The sequence below is a fragment of the Mustela nigripes genome, chromosome 5, assembly GCF_022355385.1.
Source record: "Mustela nigripes isolate SB6536 chromosome 5, MUSNIG.SB6536, whole genome shotgun sequence".
Classification (NCBI taxonomy): Eukaryota; Metazoa; Chordata; class Mammalia; order Carnivora; family Mustelidae; genus Mustela; species Mustela nigripes.
The window spans coordinates 51,545,322-51,571,484 of record NC_081561.1 but is presented as its reverse complement, the minus strand read 5'-3'; the positions used below and the strand labels follow the sequence as shown (position 1 = coordinate 51,571,484).

The following is a 26,163-nucleotide window of genomic DNA, read 5'->3' as shown; positions in this document are numbered from 1 at the left end:
CAAGCCTTCCCTGGAACTCAGAACAAAATTTCTCCCATGATTGCGTGACTGTGACTTATCATTGAGACTTCTCCCTGATAAAAACCCTGCTGTAGACCTTCTTAAAGATTTTTGAGCCAAAAGGGATGTTCAGAAGTGAAGACTCCTTTAGGGGAGGGAGGTCGTCATGTGGCACTGGAGGGGCTAGGCTGGAGAAGAGGGTTTTTCAGATATTGGAACACACGCAGGGAAGGGAAGAGGGCAGATAGAAGAGAACGTGTTCACTTGGGCAAATGCCCATTTTGCTTTCCAAATCGCCAGAATGACAGTATGCCCAGCTTTTGATTTTTAAGTCATTTGTACTATCTGTGAACTTGACTTAGGAGAGTGGAATTGTGGTCAGCGGGCACGGGGGTGGGGAAGGTATGGGTGGCAAGGATTTGCACATAGCAAGGTAACCACAGCAGATCAGGCTATTCCCCCCACAGTGGAACTTCTTAGACATGGTTTGTGCAGTGACGTAAGGCTTCTTGGCCTTTGAGCTAAAGTCAATGAGAAGTGACGGAACTAGATTCTTCTACTAGCCTGTGGTAACAGCAGTGTGCTGTTTTACTCTGGGCAGACTGGGTGGACAAAGCTCATATTTGAATACAAAAATAATTAAAAGTGCTCTGGAAATGACAATGTTCTTAAAAATGTGAGTCCTGAAATCTCTGACAGACTATCGGCCCCACCTGAGTTTCAGTTTCATTAAGTTGAAGATGAGGATTTTGTCTGGCCTACCTGCCACATTCACAGGAGCATTTTAGAATCCACGGATACAAACTCTGACTTGGTTTACAAAGGCTGGGGGTGCTGCTCTGCTCACCTGCTCTCCGCTCTCTCCTACAGTTGATCAGGCTGTGCTCACACGGAGAAGACAAGATCAACTACTATCACTTCGTCCGTGCTTTCTCAAACTGACCCGGCTAGATGGAGAACACAGCACAACGTTTTGAGGTTGGACCTACATTTTGAAACACCTTGTGCTTTTCATAGAGGCGTTCATAGGGCTCTTAAAATTATATTTTTTGGTTCTTAGATTGAAACCTAAGAATACTTAAGTCTAAATTAAATTGGATCTTTTAAGAGCTAAGATTGGTGCTTTATTTAGGGAGGAAGGGTATTGTGATGGTTAATTTTATGTCAACTTGTCGGGGCTGTGGGGTGCCCAGGTGTTTGGTTAGACATTTTCTGGGTGTGTCCCTTCTGGGTGAGAGTAACATTTGAACTCGTAGATGGAGAAAAGTAGATTGACCCCGGGGGTGAGCCACATCCAGTCTCTTTAAGGCCTGAATGGAAAAGGCTGACCACTCCCCAAGTAAGAATTTGTCCTGCCTTCCTTTGAACTGTACCATCAACTTGTCCCTGTCTTCAGACTCAAACTAAACACTGGTTCATCCTGGGTCTTGTGCCTGCTGGCCTGGCCTTCATACCAGAGCTACACCAGCTGCTCTCACAGGGCTCCAGCCTGCTGGCTGCAAATCTTGGGATTTGTCAGCCTCCGTAATCACGAAAGCCCATTCTTTGTAAGAAACTTCTTTCTCTACATATACATTCCATTGGTTGGTTGTCTGGAGAACCCTGACTACCACAGGTGTGGAATGACCACAAGCAGAAGGAAAGCTAGATTTTGCAGGGAGCAGCAGCATCTGGGGTGCCAGAACTAAGCACACAGTCTAATGCTGCTGTGAGCCGCTGTCCCCCACCACATGCCGGCTCACCCCAGTATCGGAGAAATCCATGTTTTTCAAACTGTGGCTCTAGGCCCATTAGTAGAGCTACATTTTAAAAAATGGAATAGAAAAGAAAATATCAGAGTATGGTACAGATAGGTTATATACTGGTTCACGAAACTCTTTGTTTCAATTGAGTATTTATTGGGCCATTATGGAAAACGTTATTCCTTGATGTGAATTATGGTTAAAATACATAGAAAAATGCTGCTTTTCGAGAGCCTGGTTTTGAGATGGGAGGAAAAGTAGGTATTGGTCCTCTGATGAGCTCTGCCTCAGCTTTGAGAACTGGGGCTGCTCCCCAGCTGAAGCCACCCCCACCTCTTTCCAGCTGCCAGCCCAGATTCTGCCTCCTCCCTCGGGCAGGGATATAGAGGAGGGGGAGCTGTCCCTGCAGGATCCAGGACACCTGCTCTCTCAGAACGGCTCCTTCCTCCACTGACGAGCCAAGCCACATCCAACTAGCTGATTCAAAGGGCTCTAAGACCATACTCGTTGACTCCTACTTTCCTATCCCAGGCCCTTATCTCCAGAAGAACCCGTTTTAAAATTTGTTACCCCCAGTCACTTAACTATTGAAAACCCAATTTCTAGATATTCAGAAATGCATTTCAGTTTAAAGTAAAAATACTAAACTCTATCCTGCCTGCCAAGCCTAGAAGCCTCTGTGTGTGTGTGTGTGTGAGAGAGAGAGAGAGAGAGATTGAGACTGAGGCCTACAACACGTACAGCGGGTTTCCCCTTCCTTCTGGTTTCGCTGCCTTTGCCCCCATTCACCCACACTGCTCTTTCTGGCCTGTGTAGTGTCCGGGAAGGGGAGGGAGTAGACATCAGAGGGAAAGGGCAAAGTTTTATTTCTGTGGCTTGTGAAGTCCGCATCTGGGTCAGGGCCTTCTGTGTGTCCTGTGCACAGAAAGACTGGCTCCCCACCGCCACCTCCAGGGCAGTTTTTGTGTGATCGTAGGACCCTCCCCCAAGAAAGGTCGCTGTGCACCCTCAGATGTCTCTACTTCCATCTCCCCATCTCCAGCATGCCTGGTTCTAACAGCACGTTCCCTCCATTCCTCCTTCTCTTCTCCAGAGGCCCTCTGCATGGGGGGTCCCCTCGGGCATCCCCTCCCAGGGCTCCACTCTTGCCAGTGTGTCCGCTAGACTGCTCTCTGGGCTGTGTAGTTACCGCTGGTCCCTTTGCTGGAGGCTCCCTGGAGGTTAGAATGCGGTACTACTCTCCCGCTCTGAACTCCAGGGGACTCGGGGCATCTCCCACACTTAGCTTGTGGACCTACTGCACTCCAGGGACTTCACAACCCCTGGGAGAGGGAAGTTCACAAAACTTTGGATCCTCAGTCTTTCCTGGATCCGCACCAACTGCTGCAGACGGAGGTACTTGCTGACTTCGGTCCTTAGCTGAAAGGGAGACATTAGGAAATGTCCTTTTACTCACCTTTTGAGGTCCCAGTGCTCAGTGGGTTAAAGCCTCTGCCTTTGGCTCAGGTCATGATCCCAGGGTCCTGGGATCGAGCCCTGCGTCAGGCTCTCTGCTCAGCAGGGAGCCTGCTTCCCCTGCCCCCGCGCCTTTGCCTGCCTCTCTGCCTACGAATGATCTCTGTCACATAAATGGAAATCTTAAAAAAAAAAAATGCCTAGAACGACCCAACACTCAAGAGAACTTTCTCCATCCTTCATTCCAATTCCCTCCTTCCTAGGACCAAAAAGAACAAATACAGCTTAAAAAAGCTATACAAGGAAGGACTAATAGAGCGAAAAATTTTATAAATGAGACTAAAATGGACATAAAGTTATTTTTCAAATAAAAACATAAGCATCCAGATTAAAAATATAAGGAATGTGACCAGAGACAATTAGATTGATAATTCTATGTCTTTTATTCAGTTATTTCAAAAATATTTGCTGATCATTTGTTTCAAAATGTACATTAAAAAAATCCATACAAAACTGTAATTTGTTTTAAAACCAGACAGAAACCGTGGAAAAGGCTTTTGAAAAAAGTTCACTGAAAGTAAAAAGACTCCCCCCTCCCGCCCCCCAACAAAAAAACCTTTTACATGAAAGCATAAATACGGCAGGTACAAATTTTCCTTGAGTTCCTTGTTGAAATTTGGTCCATAACATGAATAGGCTAAAGTAGACCAACCAGAAGACAACTTGTCCACATTTGCATTAGGAGTTGCTCATGGCACCGGCAGCCGCAGCTCGCACTTCAGGTGTTTACTGAACAAGAGAACTGAAGAGTGAGGTGCAGGGTCTCCTCACCGAACACTTGAGGCCACACCCAAGGACACGTGGAGCTTACTGTCCCAGCCGGCTCCTGTCAGTGGCCAGGCCACACATGGCTGCTCCTCAGAACTGCCTCCTCTCTCTGCACACGAACAAGCAGCTCTGGAAAGCTCTTAGACAGTGACGGGGACATCTCCGGTGTCCCAAGAGATCTTATTCCCAGATGCTGACTTCTTTAATGCCCCATCATGAGGATGTTTTTTTTTTTTTTTTCCTTTTCAACAGAATTTTTAACAAAAAAATCTATGGACTTCTAAGGTGATGCTACAATGCTCTAGGAGAGTGCCACAGAAACCCACCCAGGATGAAGAGAATGGCAGCAACAAAGGGAGAGGAGCGCACACGTTTCTTCTGTAGGGGAGGACGACCACCCTCCCGCGGGTCCCTTCCCTTCCCAGCTGCAGGGCGCTTAGGGACAGCAGGGCCTGTGGAAAGACCACCGGCTGGGAGAGTTATTGCACAACCCGGAGGAGCAAGGAGAGGGCAGGCAGGCAGCTGCGGCTGCTAACATGGCTAACACTGAGTTAGGAGCGCAAAGAAACTCTGCAACAGCCAAACCAGACCCCTGTCAGCCTGGGGTCTGTGAGCACACACTTGCCACTGGGAAGTAAAAGTAAACACCTTGATCAGATCAACTGTGGGATGAATGGGAGGCAGAATAGATTGGAAGAGGTTATAGTCAGGCTACTTCTCTTTTTAATAGGGGGTGTAGGGGGTGGATAGGACTAGCAGGGCAGGGTCTGCCATGGGGGGCCTTGTGCCCCTGGAGGCCCCTGGGCTTCCCTTCACAGGTAGAAGGTGCAGGTGCCTGCGGCTGGGTCCTCAAGGCTTCTGCCGCCACCCTTGTGGGCTAGAAAGCCGACACAAGGGAGAAACCAGAAACAGAACCTAGAATATACCACGGACCCCAACACCATGGTGGGGGGGTGGGGTGGCAGGGAACAGAGATGAATGAAGCCAAACTCTCACAATCGGTGTCCCTTTCACATGGAATGTACCAGGGTCCAGTGTCCTCGACTGCATATGACCGCCCACCTCAGAGGCCGGGCCACATAGCACGCACGGAGGCTGGAAGGCCACACGGCGAGTAAGGCACTTCTTACACAAAGAGAAGGGGTGTCCGCTGGGGACAAGCACTCTCAGGGGTTGCTGAGCACGGGGTCAGCATGGAACACAGACATCCCAATGCTTTTCTGAGACCTCCAGAACAAGAGAGAGGGGGCCGCAGGGGATCTAGAAGATGAGGGGCAACCATTAAACTGTCCCTGGGGGGAGCAGAGTAAAGTGAGAAGGTTAGCCGGGGCCGGAGAGGGGTTCCACTGAAGTTTCACACGATCTGACAATGACCCAGTTCCCAAGTCGTGCCCAGAGTGCCTTCTGAGGAGCAGGGCCGTGGGAAGGGGAGGCAGCAGGAGGGAAGACAGACCACTCTGCTGTCCTGCCTACATCAGAGAACAGAGAGCGGGAACGACATTCGGGAACGAAGTCTGTTCTCTTGGGTCTCCACAGTCCTCAGCAGGAGAGGAAAAACAGACTGGGAAGGCTGAAACCTGTGAAGGAAGTTCCCGAGCCCCATGGGGCCTGGCCAGCCACTGCAAATTTAAAAAGGCATCCAGGGAATAGAATTTCCTCTTGTGGAATCTTGGGAGGGGTGTATGCTCTGCCTCTATCTCTCCTTCACCATTCAGAAAGAAAGTGAAAGGGTGTGGAGGAAGAAGTTCCCCAAAGGAAAACCCAGACGCAGGCTTTGCCGGAAGAACACCGAAGCCAGGCTTCAGGGGTTTCTAGGGTCTGAGGATTCCAGTCAAGAGCTGCGGCTGAAAAGGGGGCCAGCGTACGAGGTCTAGTTTGGTTTCTGAAATGTAAGTGCTGCCTTGGGACAGAAGCATGAAAGGTTCTGGGCAACAATGTAAGTCTGGTGACCCAGACACACACACACACACACACACAGTTGGAATAGACTAGAAAGGGGAGCAGCAGCTTCCCTCCTGACTCTCCCTGCTCCCCCTTTGCTCTTGAACCTTCCCCTACCTTTAAAAAGGACACATGTAACTTATTAATAGTGCAGCTATCAGAGCCTGATGGTAAAAATAACTCTCCCACCACTGGACCTCAGCAGTCCCGGGTCCTCCCGCCGCCACAGCCACTCTCCCCCACCACGGCCACCTGCTCACACTCCCTCCACTGCCCTGCACCAGTGGCAGTCAGGGACATTTAAAGAGCAGTGGCTGCTGCTGAGGTAGATGAGCATCTGTCCCCCAGCTCCTGCTGAGCCGGCTCTCACACTTGGAGCTGGGCAGCAGGGCCCTCACAGACAGCTTGACACTTTGGGAACTGGAGAGAGCATTTAAGACTGAAGACAGCAAAGTGGCCACATCAGGACAAGGCAGCACAACAAGCTCACAGGACGAAGTGGGGTTATTTCGGCCCCTGGCATCCGGGTTTGAGCCAGCCTGCCAAAGCCAGGGCTCCGGCTTTGGAGATAAACACGGCTGGGATGCCGGGGGGAGGGGGTGAGAGATCCCTACAATTATTCTCCTCCCCACCCCGCAATCGTTCCTGAGGCCTGGCGGGGGACATGCTAGCCTTACTCATGGCTTCGGGTGTTGACATGGCAGAAAAAACAATCCTTCTATTAATCTTCATCCCTGCACACACCCTATCCTTCAAGCAACAGAGCCTACGTTGGCCCCCGCCCCTGGGCCGGCGGTACCACCTCTGAATCACACCCACCCCAGAGCCAGAAGCTTGCAGGGCACTCAGGGAACACGGAGCCATGCAGCCTGCGGCAACAGACACTCAGACCTACAGCGCTGAGAAGGGAGGCTGACAGCAGGCCTCGAGCTGCTTGCCCCACTCTTGGCTGGCGGTATACAGCGAAGCTGCTGAATTTTCACCAGGGCTCACCTGAGGGAGTGGCCCCTTGCAGGGAGCAGCATGTGGCCCGGGACATGGCCAGGAGAGAACCAGGATGGGCAGGAAGCCTCATGGGACAGCTTTGGAGCTGCTGGCTGGACGCCCTTCCCTCACCAGGAAAGGTGGGGATTGTGAACAAAACCGCAGCCGGGGCAGGGGTATTTGGCCAAATGACTGAGGGGTCCTGGCTCAGGTTTGCTGGGGTGATACCGAGCCACCTTCCTAGCACTGTTCTGCTCTGCAGTCCAGAGAAGTGTCAGAGAAGAATGGGAGAGATACCGATCTCCAAAAAGGCTGTCCCACTTCCTAGGGGTGATCAGAGGCCAAGGGCAGTTCTTCCCATTTCTACAGCCTTAGTCTGGACAGAGAGAGGAAGCTCTACAGTGGTGTTCGGGTACAAATTCCCCAGTCACTGGAAAATTAAATGTATCTTCTCCCCATGGAGAAGGGGAGCTGCCCTGATGAAGAGCCGCCTACCCCCACTTCAGGGTAGTAACCCAAGGTCAGGCTTCCACTGTGAGGTCAGAAAGAGGACCAGCCCCTCAAACAACACATTTCTATGCCCATCAAAACCTGCTCCCTGCACCTCAGCACAGAGTTCAAGAGTTCTTAATCAGGACTAAGCCTAACCCCTTCTGGAAGTCCTCCCCAGGCCCTATATGGACTTGGAGGCCTTGTCTTTAGGTAGAGCAGAGGGAAGGAAGGAGGGAGGGAGAAAAGTGCCTCCCATTGGCACAGATGTCTGCTCATCTACCCTGCAGATCATTCAGAGTCAGTCCCACTTTCATACAGTCTAAAATGTTGCAGGTGCGCTCAGACATCACAGGATGACAGTGACCAGCCCAGAGACACTCCACAGATGAGCCAGAGGGTAAACGGCTAGGCAAGCCTCCTCATGGCACCAGGGGCCAATGGGGGGCTTGGTGTTCCTGCAGTGGGAGAGACGAAGTCAGGCAGCGAGGTCAGCCCTTCCCCCGGCCGCCTGGCTCTGGGCTTCGGGACTGGCATCTGCCAGGCCGCTCTGGTAACTGGGTTGGGCTGGGTTTTGAATGCTGGTGAACGGCTGAAAAAGCAGCTGGGGCTGCGGCCAAAGGAAGGCCAAGGGTGACCACTCCAGCATCTCTGCCACCTTTACCTTTCCAGAAGCGCTTTGTTCTTGCTCTAGTGGGTGGGGAGACTTGTCCTCCTTCAGCACCTCCCTGGCAGAGTGAGGGCTGGCTGGCCTGTGTCCAGGACTGGCCACACTGTTACCACCACCTTTCTGGGCCAGGTCGCCATGCCCACAGCCAAACGCCTTTGCATTTCCAAGTAGCAGGGGTGCAGCCAGGCCTCCGGATGGTACATGCAGAACTGGAATCATACATCTCAGTTAATCAGCACCTGGAGATGATGATCCAAGAGGGCTGGTCTCTCCTCTCCTTGTCCGAATACACCCCCCCACGACCCCAGGCCTGTTAGCGGCTCTGGGCGGAGGCTCCTGGGCACCAGTCTTCTGACTCTGACAGGTCCTGGACACTGATGCTAGGTGTCGGATGGCCGCAACTGCAATTTGAGCTCCCTCTCGTTGTAAAAATCAGACACAGAAAAATTGCACAATACAGTGAAAAGTCAAAGAAAGCAGCCATGAAGGAAGAGAAAGAGGAGGCAAGCCAAGAGAGAACCGTGAGAGCCTGGGCTTCTAGAAAACCCAACACAGCACAGAGGTGAGGACATGAGGTGGCTTGAGAGAGAGAAAGAAGAAGAGTTTTGGTTTTATTGAGAATGGTTTATGGAAGAGTAAGAAGAGAAAGCCAAGAAATAAGAAAGAGGAAAAGCCCCATTTGGAGACAGGTTCCCGCTGCTGGGGAGGCAGCATCAGAAGCAGAAGGGGGAAGGCAGTGGTGGGGGCAGGACTCCCCACCTCCCTGCTGGGCCCCCACAAGAGGATCCCTGTTCCAGCACTTTGGCCTCAAGGAGACTTGAGTTTCTTAGTCCGTGGGGAGGTGCCATTCTCTGCCTTCACTACTCCGTTTTCATGGTAACCTAGGACGTGAAGGGAGACAGACAGACAAACACGGTGTTTCTGCGAGACTGGCGCAGCGCACACGGGCTGGGGGGATGCCCTCCCAGGGAGGGGTAATGGGGAGGGGGCAGCAGAGGCTGCAGGGACAGACATTACTCAGAGGCCCAGTGCTCCTCTGGCAGAGAAACTCTGCCATCTTTTTATTGTTGTCGAAAGCCACTCCCTGTGCCTGCTCCGAGTCCACGCAGCTGCAGCCTCCTGCCCCACATCCCTCCCAGCCTGGCCGGACTCAGCACACCCAGCCGTGCACGTGTCTGCTCCAAACACACGGGGGCCCCTGCCTCGCAGGCCACACCTGGAGAGAGGCAGGTGAGTCAGAGAACAGAGCCTGGTGCAGACAGGCCCCCAGGCTGGACAGAAAGGGCAGGGCTGGCCATGGCCTGGGACCAAGGGCAAAAGGTTACTGGAGTGTGGTTGGGGCCACAAGAGAAGAGGGCGTCCCACCCCTGCCGTCCACCAAGCATCATGTCCCCGGAGTCACTCCTGAAGATGGAAGAGGAGCCAGCAGCCTGGGAGGCAGGCACATGGTGCAATGTGGAGCCAGAGGGCAGGTGAGGACAGGGCCGCACAGGCAGCAGGCGGCAGATCTTGGCGGGCGTTCAGAAGCCACTTCGAGGACACGCTTGCCGCCAGAGCTCCCCACCCAGCTGCCGCCCCGCCCCACCATGGCCAGGAGAGCTCCCTGCCTCCTCAGGGCCAGCCTCACCCACAACGCGTCCCTGGCCCTTGCCCAGCCACGTGCCGGTCAGGCCCCGGCAGGAGCCCAGGAGCCAGGGCCCCAGGGAGGTTGGAGGAGAGGCGGGACTGGTCAGGGGAGAGCCTGAGGGCCGCGGCTCCTCCCTGCGCATCCCAGACAGACTTCGCTGCTCCCAGCCCGGGGGCCTGGCACTCACCAGATTCCCTCTTGATGAGCCTGGCTGGCAGTCTGGGGGCAGCTGGGCCTCTCCGCTTGGCGCTCTGCTCGTTCCAGTACTCCCGCCAGTGCCGCAGCTGGGAGTGGATGAACCGCCACATGAGCCAGGCCTGGGCGGCGCACACCAGCAGCAGCACGCACAGCCTGTGGGGGGAGCGAGGGCTGGCTCAGGGGTGTGGGCCCCGGCGGGGGTGGGGGTGCAGACAGGGAGACACGGTAGGTCAGGAGCCCGAAGGCCCCCCAGGGGCACCCTCAGTGCCAGCCCCCGGGAGAGCGTGTGTCCGCGCTGGCCTCCCCTCTAGCACACTGCAGGGGTGCTGACAGAGGGACAGGGGCGAGAGAGACCGGGAAAGAGAAGGTGACAGACACTCGTCCGGCTCCCTAGTCACATGGCCTCCATGGCCTTTTCTGACCCACAGCACAGAATGGGACACCTTTCAGCTCCACAGATGTAGTGAAAGAACTCAAATGAACTGAATTAGGATACAGCAAAATAATTCTAGGAGAGCGGCTTCTCATCTCGCACGCCACCTGAAAGCTGAGCAACACCGGACAAATCACACCCCCTCCAGGGCCCTACGGTCACACGGAAGCAAAATGGCTTCCTCCCTGCCTTCCTGCCACTATGGAAGGCCACTGGCCAACCTGCCAAGCACACCACCGTACAGAGTCCAAGTGCGGTTTTAACAACCAGCCGAGGGGTTTTAACAACCCCTTTGTGGGGGCACAATGCGAGTCCTGTGCCCCACGAAGCCCTGGACAAGGGTGAGGGGAGTCCTGCTTGGGGATCCTGACTGCAGTCCCAGCAGGCCAGGCTGGCTGTGAAGACGGTCTTGCCGGAAGCAGAAGGCTGGGGTTCTTCTCCTCTCAGGCCTGCTGTCTAGAGAGCTCCCTCGAAACATCAGTGTGTAGAAGACTCAGGGATCTGTTGCCCCCAACCTTCCAAAGCTGTGCCAAGTTCAGGGGGCTCCTGGCAGGGCTTGGGGAGCCATGATTTCCCTCCTTGGACTTTTTCCCAACTCACCTGCAAAGTAAGGTGTTGAAGTTCCCTTTCTCGGGGTCAAAGGCCTGGTTTTCCATGCGAGCAAGTCCAAAGCCAATGGCCAGCACAGCGAGTGTGAGGATGAAGAGGCGGGTGACCCCAAATACAGCAGCCCAGGCATTAAACCTGCTCGTGGAGGCAGAAAAGGGATGTCCGCCTTTAGGGCCCATGAGGGAATTGTCACCCACTTGTCTTCCACGTGGGAAGAGCGTGCAAGGGCAGCCGCAGGGTGTCTGAGGGTGGAGAGAGCTAGAACAAGAGGCTGGGAACACCAGCCTCCGGACACCACCTGCAGGGAAGGGACAGTTCACACCGCGCGCAGGAGCCTCCCACAGCCAGGCCTCACAGGCGGCCCCTGCCCACAGCCCCTCCGAACCAGCCAGCCAGCCCCACGCCACCTACAGCTTCTCATTGTTCTCGTCCGCGAAGTAGAAGAGTCGAGCCATGTGGAAGAGGAACTCGGTGCAATACTGCAGCAGCAGCAAGATGAGGCCCAGGCGGCTCAGGCTGGGAAGAAAGGACAAGTGTCCCAGTCCACCCCGGGTGCCATGGAGAGCCGAGGCCAGGGCCCCGCACCCCAAGCTCCACGCGCCACACCTCCTCCCCCTGGCCAGCGGGGGGGGGGGGGGGGGGGGGGGCTCCGCCTAAAGGACTCAGTTCTGCACCCGTGCCTTTAAGAGAATACTGAATCCCCGGGCCATCCGGCCTGGCCTGTCTGGGTCCAGCAACCCTCCCCGCTCCCACAGTGAACCTGGCTTCCGCTCTCACAGCACCTGTCCCTTTGCATGCTTCGCCTGGCCTGGGCCAAGCACACAAAAGGTGCTCAGAACAAGGGGACGAGCTTTGCGGGTAGAAATACATGGGATTCCCACTGTCTGGTGTCTCATCATCCAAGTCTTCGCGGCTAAGAGGTACATGGAGAAGCAAAACTCAACATAACACAAAAGTACGTGTGAGTTGAACCAACCTCTGAAAACACTGGCACCACCCACTCAGACATCCCCTCTGCTCAATTCCAGGCACAGGGTCGCTACAGACCTTCTTGGGCAGTTTGCTACAGAGGGTCAATGGAAGTTCAAAGAAATGCAGAGGGGCTGCAAAGTGAAACTGCAGATCGTGCTGAACGCGCCGGGCTTTGGAAAGCTGGCAAGATGATGGGAGAGCAGTGCTAACTACAGATCCCGCCGCTTCCACCCAATGAAACCAAGGCAAGGCCAGATGGACAGGGAGGGTCATCCCCTGAGGATGCTTGGGGAATGACATGAAAACCAGCCCATGTCTTCACACGACCTGGAGAGTCCAACATGATCTTGCCCATGACCTCATCTCAAATCTCATTTTCTGCACTCCAGCCACAGTGGGCTTTCCGCCCACTCCCATCTCAGGGCCTCTGTGCCTGTGGTTTCTCTGCCTGCACCGCCAGGCAGAGATCCCCCCAGATCTTCATGTGCCCAAGTCTTGTCATTCCTGCCTCGACCTGAGTCACCTCCTCAGAGAGTCTTCCCGCCCCACAACAAAGGTGCCAGGAGACCAGTCACTCTCTCCCAGTCCCCAGCTTCATTATTCTTTTCATCACACTTAGCAACACAGGAAACTCTGCTTTCTTCTTTCTTTCTTTCCTTCCTTCCTTTTTAAGAGGAATGGGGTAGGGGCAGAGGAAGAGAGAATCCCAAACAGGTTCCACACTGAGCATGGAGTCTAATATGCGGGGCTCAATCTTATGACCCTGAAATCATACCCTGAGCTGATATCGCCACCTGCCAGAATGGACACCTCAGGAGAGCAAGGCCTTGGTCTGCCCTCACCCAGATGTGACAGCAGCTTCTCAGGCAGCGCCTGGCCTATGGGAGGAGCTCAGGTATGTGCTGAGTGAGTGAAGGCCTCTAAAAGTCAAGCTCTTCACCAAAACAAGGCCCTGAAGCAGTCGCCATTTCAACAGTGTGTCTTTCTGGGGCAATCCTGTAGTCAAGGGTCTCTCCTTTCCCCCACATTCCTGAGAACCAGAACAAGGATGGAGAAGGAAAATTATGGTCCTCACGTGGGCAGAGAGGTGGCTGTGCCAGCATCAATGGGGAATGGAATGGGCCTCATTTTGGAGGATCTGCTGCTCCCTACCCTCTCAGTTCTATTCTGATTCCAAAACAAGAATCACAGAACCCTGCCCGAACAGGGTCAGATACATGTCCATCTCCTTCCCTGGGACATGCCAGGTGTGAGAAATAAAGATCCGAGAGCATCTTCCGTCTTTGGGATGAACCTCGGTGGTACAACAGGGACCCCACGGCAGGACACTCTCTACCTGGTCGTCCCCGCACATTCTCACCCAGGTCTCTGCCACACAAGGGCAGAGCTGATTCCCCACCCCCTGTACAGCCTTTGCGCCCCAAAGACCCAGCCGGGGTTGATGCCGTATCAGCCGTCAGAGATAAGAGACCACATCCAAGAGCTGCCTTCCTCCTGACTCCATCACTCCTGGGGAGTCACTCTCGTAGGATGCCAGCCGAGAGGGCCTGGGAGATGAGGGGCTCAGGGGCCTCTGGGGAGCCTAGCAAAAAGTTATCCATCGCGAACCCTCAAAATGTCAGTCCAGAAAAAGTACAGGGTGTTCTCCTATGCTGCACAGATAAAGCTCAAGAAAATTCCAAGTTAGCAGTGACACATCCTACTCTTGACAGGATTCTTTCTGTAAGAGACGCTCAAGGCCAAACGCTATGGCAGCTCCTCTGACTTCAAAGCCATGGTTCAAGTGCCAACATCCCTTGAAGCCTCCGCTGCTCTGGGTCGGGAGGAGTCAGTAATTTTTCTGGGTTCCCACGGCAGAGGGCATGTACCATAGCCCCACGCTGGTCACACTGAGCTTTCCTGACCTGTGCCTACAACGGTATCTCCCGCTGGGCTAAGCATGAACCACTCAAGATAAAGCGATCACCCCCTTCGTGTTCCCAGGTCTGGCATGGTGCCTGGCAAACAGAAGGTTGTCTAATAAAGGCCTCCTCACTGAATGCCTGTGTGGAGAGCTGCTTGGAAGTAAAAGGGCATGGCAATGTGACCAGCCCTGGGGTCTCACTCACTTTAAGAGGTATGCTCCGGCTATGTGGACCAGGTACAGACAAATGTACTGGAGCTGGCGGGGGATTTCCTCCTGCAAACAAGAGAAGCTGGCAGTAAGCATGCTCCCTCCCTAACGGAAGATGTGGGAATGGAGGGGAGGTGCAGAGGGCCCGGGGTGCTCTGCTCCAGCCGGTCCCAGATCATGCCAGAGGCCCATGCCCCATGCTGCTGGGCACCAGCTTCCAGTCCACGAGGCGGGACTGAGTTGAGAAAGAAGAGGCAGGGACTGGGGAACAGGGCTTTTGGAAATAATTCAGAGGGAGGCTATTAATTAAAAAAAAGACCAAGAGAGGCAAAAACCTCTGATCCACCATCCGGAAGACAAGAGGCAAACCTCCCCCAAAGCCACATGTCTAGCGTGGGAGGCAGGAGACCCGCTGGAGGCCTGCTCTCAGGGAGAGCCTGGTGGGGACTTCGCTGGCTCAGCATCCTCTTCAACCCACCGACAGAACCCTGCCCCCTTAACCCCCAGTTCTGGGCTTCTAGAGGAAGGTGCGGCAGCTTACCCACTGGGAAGCTGGGGTGTGGAGGACACGGGGCTTCCCAGATGCGGAGTACTCACCTTCCGTACCTTCTGGAAGTACAGTTCCGGAAGAGCGTGCAGCCAATAAGCCAGCTGACACAGGTAGAAGAATTTCACCTGGAAGCTGGAGACAAGGGAATGCGTCACCCGGAAGGACCAAGCACAGAGGGAGGAGGGAAGGCAGGACTGTGGGAGGAGCTGGTCCAGGAGCCAGAGGCATGCCCCAAACCCAGGGACCCTGCTTCACAGACCAGAGCACTCCACGGACACAGCCCATGGAGGGAACCAAACATGGTTAAGAGAGTCCAGAGGAGGGTCCCCTGGGTCGGAGAAGGGAAGACTGAGCACAGACAGTGAAGATGGGGCACCGGTAGACTGAAGGGTGAGCTGAGGTAAATGGCAAAGGCCGCATCTCGGCTGTAAGCCCCCTGTTCTGTAGGAAGGGTCTCAGGAAACGCACAGAGGGTCTCCTGCAGGAGGCAGACCCTCCTGGGGGTCAGGAGAGGAAGGGGGGCTGCCTCGTGAGGGGCACCAGCCTCATAAGGGTGGGAGGAAGGTGTGCTGTGAGGGGGTGCAGTTCATCGAGAAGGTATGGGGCCAGAGAACTTTACGGAGACGCCCTGCTTCCATGAGCCTGCGCTGACGGTGTGGAAGCCTGCTGTGGACTGAATGTGTGTGTCCCTCAGAATTCACAGGTTGAAATCCGACTCTTTGGTGATGCTATCTGGAGGTGGGGCCTTGGGGAGGTGACCTAAGTCATGAGGGTGGGGACCTCTTTCATGGGATCTGGGCCTTTGTTAAAGAAAACCCAGATAGCTCCTGGGCTTTGCCATGTGAGGACACAAGCAGAACACAGCCCTCTATGAACCCAGAAGCAGACCCTCCCCAGACACCAAATCTGCTGGCACCCTGATCTTGGGCTTTTTGGGCTCTGGAACTGTGAGCAACACATCTCTTTTGTATAATTTCTAAGCCACCAGCCTCTGGCATTCTGGGACAGCAGGCGGAGTGAAGACGTCGCCTCTGTGATGGGGCTAGTGCGGGACACGTTATTTTGGGAGTCTTCAGTCAAGCGCACTGGAGGAAGCAGCTCGCAGACAGGACTGCCGTCTGCAACACGGCGCCCGAAGAGGCTCGGGGCGTGAGCGGCTCCTCTTGCCAGCTGGCCCACGGTTTTCTGGCCACAGGCTGGGATGAGGAAGCCAGGGACCAGCTTGCTTCTCCTTGGAGACGCAGTCATGGGAATACTCACGGGAGGTACACGTGCGGATAGTCTTCCCAGAGGCTTCTTGGGTTTGTTAAATATCCTTCCTGCAGTGGGCAAGGAGAGATGGACTTTAGAGAGGGGGAGAGGAGACCCACTGGGGCCCTGGGCAGGGCCGGGGAAGAGGTCAGGGGCGCACCCCCTCCCCAGCTGCCAGAAAGAGGAAGGGACAGGAAACACGAAAATGAAGGATCTCTCTGCATGGGACGCACCCGGCCTTCAGCCGGCTTCCTTATTGTTAAAGAGCCATGATACTGTACGAAGAGCCCTACTCTGGGGTCTGAAGACCTCTGTCTGCATGTGGACCCAGCACTGTTAGTCTCCCTAAGCTTCAGTTGGCTCATCTGAAAATGAGGATAAAAATACCCTCGCAGAGTTATTGTTAGAAATAAATGTGATAGCTTGTGTTTATGTGTCTAGCATGATGCCTGGCATGAAGGCACTCAGGAAATGCTTGTAGAATGAATAAGCAAGTGGACTGAAGAATCACCATCCCCTAGAAAAACCAAAAGCCTACATTGGCCTTTTGCATCACTATGAATAAAAAGAACGTGGGGCCCCACAGGCCTTATAAGTGTGACACCTACCACACTTCATCATTCTCACGAGAGGTCTCCATCACTCCACAAGTTCCTTCGTGCCAGGGCCTCATCACACCCTTCTCTATACCTCCAGCACCTAGCCCAGGGCCTATTATAGAGTAAGGGAGGTAACCTAAAAGCCCTCCCATCATGAAACATCTAGAAATGCTGGATGCAAGCTAACAACTATTCTCTTACATGCAGAGGGTTTTCCCAGAAAGGGATTCCAAAGGGACAGGAGGCTAAAAGCCAGAGCAGTGGGGTGAGGCTGGAACAGCTCAGAAGGTACTAATCTTGGGGTCAGGGTGTTCGTGCCCACATGGCAACAGAAGATGGGCCTCCAGAGGTGGAATCCAAGAGCCTTATATAACATCAGGACCCCTGAAGGGCGGCAAAAGATGGTTAGACTAGAGTTTGAAGAAGCTTGGGTTAGACTAGGGAAAGGGTGGACTATGGTCTGACAACCAATAAAGAGAGATAAAGAAGATTTCTGCTCATCCTGGGCTCAGGATGAAAAGCACAATATATTATCCCTTGAAAATCTATAACCTCGGGTTCACTTTCACATGGGTTTGGAGTTCAAACTCATACTCCTTGTATGGTCCAAGAACTACCAAGCTTAGAAGTTAGTTATTATTAATACTGTGGGCCAGTGATACCACTGGGGCATACTCTCATCCAAGGATATATAGGATTTTCACACATAAAACCTTGCCGAAGATGAGTTTGTAATCCAAAATTACAAAACATAAGAGTATCCACTCCACTGTGACGAGAGTCAGCTGACATTACAAGAATTAGATAAAAATCTGTTGGCTGAATGAATGAATCAATGATGAATGCTTTAGGCAATGTTTCTCTTCTGAGCGAAGAACAAGGCTCTTATTTGTCCCTCAGAGAAAGTTAGGGCAGTACAACCCCATTTCAGAAACAGGGAAGTGAAGGAAAAGACAGGAAGTAGCTTCCAAAAGGAGACGCTTTTTCAGCAGTGTCGGTGAAATCTAAGCTGGGCCACCAGCCACCAACCTCAACTCAGGTACAAGAACCTCCAGCCAGCTTCCTCAGTATGTCAGCCACCGAGCTGGTGGCTTTGAGAAGGAGACAGACTCAAATGTCACACTGGGACTCAGGTCAGGGGTGTTAGCAGGGCTCTGGAGAAGGAAGAAGCCAACAGGGGTCGGGGACAACACTCAACTTCCTGCCCAGTGATTCCTCAGCTGGACTTCCAAGGGAGGGCTGACCCAGCCACCCTCGAGTCACTAAATGGCCTTGGATGTTTTGGATGTGGTCCCCGGCCCCTATACCACAACCTGGGGTCCATTAGCACCGTGACCAAACTAGTAGGTCCAGTCAGGTCCATGGACCAGTGTGGGCATGATAACTCCGAGCTGACAGAAAAGGTCTTTCCCCAGCCCCTCATGGCTTCATTTCCAGCCCTTTCTCCTTACCCCTGCCTTCCTCCCTTGGTCACATATACACTGAGGAAGAGAAGGAAGGCTCTGGGCCCTCTGGAGGGTGACAGGAGCACTCTCCTACAGTTCTGCTCTCAGGCTCTGCCTGCCCTCTCTGCTGCTCAGGGGGACCCAGGTACACAGCAACATATATGGTCTTCCACTCTCTACTTCATTCCAGGGAAAGCTCCGGTGAGAATATCCCTTCTTAGAGGAAGCAGCGATGTACTTAATTAAGGAGGAAAATGGTCCATCTGGGACTGAGGTGGGAGGGACACTTCTGCCCAGAAAGACTGGCCAAGAGAAGCGGCCCTCAGAGAAACCTAAAGCCCAGATAACCTAGTGATTTTAAACAGGAACCCTCCTCCGCTTGGCCCCTTTTCTGAGGAGACAAAGAGGTCAGAAGTTTGAAGCCAATAAGCAAAGACACTCCCCAGAAAAATGCTGCCTGTTTGTGAATGTCTAGTCCACAGGGAGTGCAGGGAGGGCGGAGGAGTCCGAGAAAATGACTCACAGCTCTGAGAACAGCCTTTTCCAGACCTCGGGCCAGGCAGCTGCCTGAGGGCGGCCGGGGGCTGGGGTGCTCCCTGAGCTCCAGAGGCCAGGGCGAGGACCTGAGATCCCAGGGGGCTGAATGTGGCAGCCCTGCCCCAACCCCGGTCCCTGACAGGCACGGGCAGGGAGGCTGGGGGAGCTCCTGTAGTCCTTCGTTCTCTCCTTACCCTAGGAGCTAAGGGAGGTCCAAGCAAACTGGAACAATCTCTCCCTTTGCCCCTGCAGCCTTCCTTTTTGGTGAAAGGACAAAAAGAACCACAAAAACAGCAGAACCCAGTCATAACACAGCCGGCTGCTACCTAGACTCAGACATACCAACATCACTCGTCCTTCAAGAACAATCATGTACTCGAGTTCTGCTCTAAGTGGCCAGCCCTGTAATAGGAACCAGTCCGGAGGGAAGGGCCTTCCCTCGACCAGGCTCTCATGGGGCACCAGCCTTCAGGTTTTAAGATACGAAGGGAGACATCCCAAGGAAGTTGGGCAGGGAGACCAGACGCCTGCCCCCTCACCGGCTTCTCTGAGGAGAACGTGGGTATCTTGTTTTGTCTTCTAATAATCAGGAGTCAGCAGCTCAAAGGAAGGAAGCTGACTTTCTCCCACATTATTGGTTGGTCCAGCCAGGCTCTCATCACTCTGCTTGTATAAATGCAGACAGAAGTGTCTAGATCAAACACCCCCCAAAACCCAGTTATTTTAGGGGGAAGGTTCTGGGGCAAATGTTCACTTTTTCTAAAAACAAAAACAAAAAAACACCTTTATGTATTGCTCAACTTTTTAAGTAGAGGATCATCTACAAGTTTATAAAAAGTGACTCGTGATCTGACAAACCATCAGGGCCAGAGCAAGAAGATGTGCCTGCAGTTTACCCCTCCACTCACAAGCACGACTCTGAGCACTGAGGACCTGCCAGGCTCTGTACTCGAGACACTGTGGTGGGCACAGACTGGTAACAAGCAGCTTCGGGGCTGGGGGGACAGACAGACGGACAGCAGAGCACACACATGAATGAGAAAAACACCCCAGCACTGGCTGGGGTGTGCACAGCACACACTGGGAGGCAGGGCTCCCACAGGAGGGGACTCTGAGGTGGAAACTTAGTTGGGAGGGAGTTGGCCATGGAGCATTTGGGCAGAGGAACCACCCACGCAGAGCCAGAGGGCCAGCAGAGGTGGGAGAGCAGAGGTAAGAAGAGGGGGACCCAGATCACAGACTCAGGAAGAAAACGACTTTGCTCCAAGTGGGACAGTGGCTCTGACACAGGGTGTGGGATTGCATGTGTGTTCCGAAAAGACCTGTCGGCCAAGCAGAAAACGGATTTGGGTGGCAGACTACTGGCGCAGAAACAGCCTCCTTCTAGAAGGGCAACGGTCAGTGGGTCCGGCAAGAGAGGATGGTGGTTCGTACTGCAAACCGGGACTCCCAGCTTCGGCACTCCTGACACCTGAGGCCGGACAGTTCTCAGTCGTGGGGGCTGGCCTGTGCATGGCAGAACATTCAGTGGCGTCCCAGGCTTCCCGCTACCACTGCCAGCAGCATCCTGCCAGTGTCCCCAGGGGCGCAAATCTCCCCTGTGGATCTCAGGCCTGGACAGAAAGCGGGCGGCGATGGATACCTAATGTGCTCATGGGTGGAAGCAGAGGGGAGGACCTGCTGATGAACAGAATGTGGGTGGGGAAAGAAAGGATCAAAAAAGACTTCATCCTCACTAAGCAAGAACATTTAAAGAACAGTAGCTATGTCTCACTCCTCTTAGAAAACTACCCTCTCTCTTCTTCCTCAAGCAGCCTCACTCCCCACTGGACAGTACAGATGGAGTTAGCTGCGGACCAGGGGCCACCCAGTGCTGTTAGAAGCTAGGGTCATTGGAGCTTTCCAGGGTCCTCTGGGTCTCCACTTCCTACGGAAGATGGTGAGTGGGGACCTGGCTTTCCCCATGATAAAAGCCTATCACGAGCTCCACCATATAAACTGCTGCACGCTCCCAGACTACAGAGCTCATTGTTTTCAAGCCCTTGAAGTCCTGAGAGAAGAAAAGACAGAGCAGTTGAGCAGTGAACATTCTGGAAGGGGTGTTAAGTAACATGTTTTTTGGCCTCTAGAACCTGGTCTGAATTCTTCCCCGCTCGGACAGAATGTCTGGGGGTGAGGAAGCTGTCTACTTAGGGAAAAGGGACCCAGAGATGAGGCAATGCTTCCTCTGTTACCCAGACCCAAGTGGGCCAGGACGTGCACTGCGCAACACAGGGCGCGCTCCACACACAGGCCATACTGTAGGTCTTCCCTTGGGGACAGTTCAACAGGGCATTCCCTCTTGGGGCACAGAAGCTTTCGGTCCTGGCATTTAAAATTCCTAATGTTCTGGCTAGGAAGATCGTTCCATGATTATATAAAAACAGAAACACAAGCGAGATACGAAAGGACATGCTGACTCCCGCTTTCAGACTAGGAATTCAGCATTCAGCTCTGGGTGCGGAGTTCTTAGGATGTTACGATGAAAGCTCATCGTGGTCACTGAAGGAAGAGGAAGCAGGTGAGAGGTCAGTGGAAGATAGGGAAGGGAACTTCTAAAAGATCACAGGGTTGCTGAAATTTCCAAGCCCCAGGTCTGCATTTCTCATAGGATAAATCTAGCTCTTGGGAAAGAGACCAAGTTCCAAACAGGAGGTGCCCCAAGTGTGTGTGTGGGGGCGGGGGGGGGGGGGGGGGGGGGGCGCTGCTCGGCTGCTCGGTCATACACCACAGGCCAGGTCTTGTTACGGTGAACCCCAAAGGGCTGTGCACATTCCTTGCTACGAAGGAAATCTGCTGTATCAAAGGCTGCTCGAAAGAAGAGTCCTATTGTATAGACAGGAGAAGTAGATGAGTTGTCTGGTGGTCCAGGCATTTGTGGGAAGGGCACAGATTCACAGGTTTTGATGTGTGGATGGGGGGCGGCTGGCCTTGCCTACAGGGGCGGCCAATGCAGGAAAACGGAAAGTGTGCTGGACCTGGAACCAGATTCCTAAGTCCAAGTCTGGTCCTTGCCGCTTCCAAACCACATGACCACGGGGAAATGGCAAAATTTGATCCTGGAGGTCTTCAATTCATTAACACGGGAACCAGAGTGAACGCAAGGCTCCTCTCACTGGACAGCACTGGTGGGAGGGCCCAAATGATGCTGTGCTACAGAGGTGCACAGTGTCATTCTTGCACCAGCCCATAATAACGAAAACACGTGCTTATTTTTGGACAAGAGGGCTCTCTCTACCTTTACAGAAGAGCAGCTATACCACTTGGCCCCTCTCGTACCGGGAGGATGCAAAAATAGCTTCAGTTCCAAGACACCGCTCCAAGTTTTTACAAACTGCTCCTGCCTCCCCTTCCCAACCCCCGCTCAGCCCCGCACAGTGATCTGATTAGCAATCTGAGAATCCAAGAAGAGACGAGCTGCCGGCAGCCCAGGCCCCAGTCCCCAGGGCCACTCACCGTCACCACCACGTAGAAGCACCATACCACCGAGCTGAGATGAAAGATGACCAGCTGCCCAGATTCGTTGAACTTGCTGTGTTTGACCTTGGAGAGGTGAAGCCGTTTGCTGATTTTCTAAGGAATAAAGAGAAGCCTTCATGTTAATGTATGCAGGTGGATGGCTAAAAGGCAGGCTTTGACCTCCCATTTCCCACCCATGAAAGGGCAGCAGTCGGGAGCTGGGCGTGACCCGGGCTCATACGTGTAAACCTGCTGTGTGCATGGAGCGCTCAAGTTCAAGGCACGTATTTTGAGAAAGTGGCAAGATGGAGGTCTTCAGCCCAGATGTGAAGAAAACATCCCCCAGTCAGATTATAGGACAAACCCATGAGGGTGCTGTCCTGCCATTTCAGGTGTGTGATGCCCTCCCTTCGTAAGTGCTACTGTCCCCCACATAAAGGAGGCTGTGAGTAAGGACGGGACCCACAGTGTGTGGGGAGGGACATCCAGCAGGACCCATCAGGGCATGCAAATTAGGAGGCAGAGGGGCCAGGAGCTGCAGTCTCCTCCGGGGTAAGGCCTCGCCGCCTACGGCATCTCCCCAGCTTCTGACATTAGGGCCCACACGCGACACTCACGTCTAGAATATACTCCTGAACCACGGCATGCAGGATGATGGTGATGAAGATGTAGAACAAGATGGTGACCAAGTCCTTGGGCCCATAGTGGTAGTGCACGGTCTCACTGTCTGTGGAGGTAAAGGCCACATCAGCACCCTGTGCTGAAGAAGTGCTGTGGGACCCCGAACTGGAGACCTCTGAAACACAATGTGCCATGCTGTATCCTTAGACGCAGAAAGTTTCCTCCCTAGAATCCTACCCAACCTCTGGACATGGCCCCTGGGAAGCCACCAGGGCTAAGGAACACCATGAGGACTACCTCCCCTGCCTCTGGGCAAGGAGAGCCGGGTGGTTCAGAGGCGGGGTGGGAGACAAGCGATCTCAATCGGGCCCTGGCTGCGTGACTAGGCAGAAGCAACCAACCTCTCTGAGCTGCAATTTCTTTCCCTGTAAGATGGGACTGCAGCCTTCATCACGGGAGTATGGAGTGAGGTCAGGATCCTGTGTCGACTCGGAAGCCCGAGTTTATATCACAGCTGTCATTTCCTACAAGATGCTGGGACACTTCTCTAGGTGGTCTTTCTGGGCCTTAGTTTCCTCATCTGTAAAATGAGGGTGACAGCAGTTCCCATATTGTAGGGTCTTCCTGAGGATCAGAGGACTTTGCTGCAAAGGGCTCAGAACTCTTATCCAACACACAGGAAGTGCTATATGTATTTGTTACTATTTTTGTTATTGTTGGCTTGTGTGAGCATTAAGTGGAATAATTTGTATGTGAGATGCGGATCAGTGTCGACACCCATGGCAAGCGTGCAATAATGGTATCACCGCACAGCAATACACTTGTCAGAACCCCAGACAGAAGCCTTACAAAGTCCTGCAGTGGCAGCCTCGTTCTCCACGAACAGAGGAGGATTTCTACCCTCCTTTGGGTCGGCAAGCTAGGGTGGCCAGGGCCGGTGAACCTGGGCCTGGATCTCTGCTGCTCCATAAACCACTCCCGAACTTGGCCAAGCAGACACACTGGCTGCCTTTCCAGCTGTGCGGCGTTCTGAGTCACACACCCATGAGTCATCATTCACCAGAATGTAGACATGGGTCAGGGAGGCTCAGGGTGGCCACAGAATGGAGCAGAGGTGACGGGGTCACTCTGGGAGCCACACCATGCCCCCTGCATCCCTGGACATGAGAGAATGGATGGTCCACGGTGCCGAGGGGAGGGAGGGCAGCGAGCACGGCAACCCTGAAGGCAGACCCACTTGCCTGTTTCCTCTCCGGCCTCCTTTCCACAAGGACCTACCCTCTGAGGGGCACAGGGCTAACTGCAAAAGCATGGAGATTAGGGACACGGGCCCAGCTTCAGAGCACACGGACTGGGGAGGCGATGGACAAGCAAACACACAATGACCCCCACGGACAATGAACCCCCAGGACTCAGTGGGTGCACACCAAATCTTCACACGAAAAAACCAGAGGCTAAAATGCCAATGGCAGCAGTAGCAACAACAAAACCAAATCACCAGATTAAAAATGGGCAAAGGAATCGAACAGACATCTAAAGAAAGACATAAAAATGGCCAACAGGTATGTGACAAAGTGCCCGCCATCGCTATCACTAAGAAATGCAAATCAAAACCATGATACCACCTCCCATCCATTAAAATGGCTACTTTTTTTAAGCCACCAAAAAAAGAAACAAAAAAACCCAACAAAACAAAAAACAAAAAAACAGGAAATAACAAGTGTTTGTGAGGACATTGATAAATGGAGCTTTTGTGCACGGATTGCGGGAATGTAAAATGGGAGAGTCACTATGGAAAGCAGTATGGTAGTTCCTTAAAATATTAAAAATAGTAAACTCAAAATGGATGGAAGACCTAAACGTAAGATCTGAAGCCATAAAAACTCCTAAACAAAAAACCACATAGGCAGTAATCTTTTAGACATCAGCCTTAGAAACTTTTTTTGGGATCTGTCTCCTGAGATAAGGGAAACAGAACCAAAAATATACTATTGGGCCTACTCCAAAATAAAAAGCTTCTGTACAGCAAAGGAAGTCATCAACAAAACAAAAAGGCAATCTACGGAATGGAAGAAGGTATCTGCAAATGACATATCCAATAAGGGATTAATAGGCAAAATATATAAAGAATTTCTACATGTCAACACACAAGTAATCTGATTAAAAATGGGCAGAAGCCCTGAACAGACATGTTTCCAAAGAAGACATCCAGATGGCCAACAGACACCTGAGAAGATGCTCAACGTCACTCATCATCAGGGAAATGCAAACAAAACCACAATGAGCGATCACCTCCCATCTGTCAGAACATCTAGAATCAGACAAGAAATAAGTGTTGGTGATGATGTGGAGAGTAGAGACCCTCGTGCACTGTTAGCAGGAATGGAAACGGGTCCAACCACTGTGGAAAACAGTATGGAGGTTCCCCCTCAAAACCAGAACGAGAAATACCATACAATCAAGCAATTCTACTACAGGTATTGACCCAAAGAAAATGAAACCCTCATCTGCAAAGACAGCTGCACCCCTCCTACGTTCCCTGCAGCATTATCTACAACAGCCACATTATGGAAGCAGCCCAAGTGTCCGCTGATGAAATAAATGGATGTGGTACACATGTAAAGGGACATTACTCAGCTGCTAAAAAAAGAAGAAGAAGAAGAAGAAGAAGAAGATCTTGCCACTTAGGACAATATGGACAATATGGATGAATCTATGGGGTATTATGCTAAGTGAAGTCAGAGAAAGAAAAAAAACCTTAAGATTTCATGTCTATGTGGGATATAAAAAATAACCAACCAGAACTAGACTCCTATATCTAGAGAACAAACTGGTGTTGGCCCGAGGGTGGGGATGGGAAATGTGTGAAGTCAGTGAAGGGGATCAAGGGGTACACCCCACCAGTTCTAAACTAAGTCCCAGGGGTGAAGAGTATAGCATGGCAGATAGAGTCAGTAACATCGTACGGTGACAGATGGTGACAGCACTCGGGGTGGTGAGCCCAGTGTCATGTGCAGAACTGTCAAATCACTATGCTGTACACCTGAGACTACTACAACATTGTAGGTCAACTAGATTTCCATTTAAAAAATTATAAATAGAGTTACCGTATGATCCTGCAATTCTGCCTCAGTGTATATGCCCAAAACAACTGAGAGCCGGGTCTCAAAGCAGCCAAAGGTGGAAATCACGCACGTGTCTACTGACGGATGGATAGACACACAAAATACAATATACACACACAACAGAATATTATTCAGCCTTAAAAAGGAAGGAAATCCTGCCATGGGCTACACTGTAGATGAACCTGCAGGTGGCTAGAGTCCAATTCACAGACATAAACCAGAAGGCTGGGGTGGGGGGCTGGAGGGGCTGGGGGGCCAGAGGGGGAGGGGAATGGGGAGTTGCTGATTTAGCTACAAAGTTGCAGTTTGGCAAGAACAGCATTCTGGAGATGGGCCAGACAACAACATAAATGTATTAAACACTACTGAACTGTACACTTAGAACACTTAGAAATGGTGATGATGGTAAATTTTATCTTATGCATGTTTAAATTAAAAAAACCACCACCAGCGGCCAGGTGTTAGATAAGTCCTCT

The 26,163-nt window shown here is 52.7% G+C and overlaps 2 protein-coding genes across 4 annotated transcripts in view; one reads left to right on the top strand and one right to left on the bottom strand.

Moving 5' to 3' along the window:
* The window catches only part of EFHC1 (EF-hand domain containing 1), a 58,432-nt gene extending 57,300 nt beyond the window's left edge, over positions 1 to 1,132 (top strand). Inside the window, exon 12 of one of the 2 annotated variants that reach the window (XM_059399040.1) lies at positions 871 to 1,132. In XM_059399040.1, the coding sequence (XP_059255023.1) occupies positions 871 to 942 (72 nt within the window). In that variant the 3' untranslated portion in view covers positions 943 to 1,132. The remainder of the gene's footprint in view (positions 1 to 870) is intronic. The other variant, XM_059399041.1, reaches the window with a different exon arrangement.
* A 2,484-nt stretch (positions 1,133 to 3,616) lies between these two features.
* Positions 3,617 to 26,163, bottom strand: part of TRAM2 (translocation associated membrane protein 2) — an 81,375-nt gene continuing 58,828 nt past the window's right edge. For both annotated transcript variants that reach the window (XM_059400253.1, XM_059400254.1), the window contains 9 exons: positions 22,559 to 22,668; positions 21,939 to 22,055; positions 15,872 to 15,930; positions 14,659 to 14,743; positions 14,057 to 14,127; positions 11,388 to 11,492; positions 10,968 to 11,111; positions 9,924 to 10,087; positions 3,617 to 8,990 (listed from right to left, as the gene is read on the bottom strand). In XM_059400253.1, coding sequence (XP_059256236.1) covers positions 8,917 to 8,990; positions 9,924 to 10,087; positions 10,968 to 11,111; positions 11,388 to 11,492; positions 14,057 to 14,127; positions 14,659 to 14,743; positions 15,872 to 15,930; positions 21,939 to 22,055; positions 22,559 to 22,668 — 929 coding nt within the window. In that variant the 3' untranslated portion in view covers positions 3,617 to 8,916. The remainder of the gene's footprint in view (positions 8,991 to 9,923; positions 10,088 to 10,967; positions 11,112 to 11,387; positions 11,493 to 14,056; positions 14,128 to 14,658; positions 14,744 to 15,871; positions 15,931 to 21,938; positions 22,056 to 22,558; positions 22,669 to 26,163) is intronic.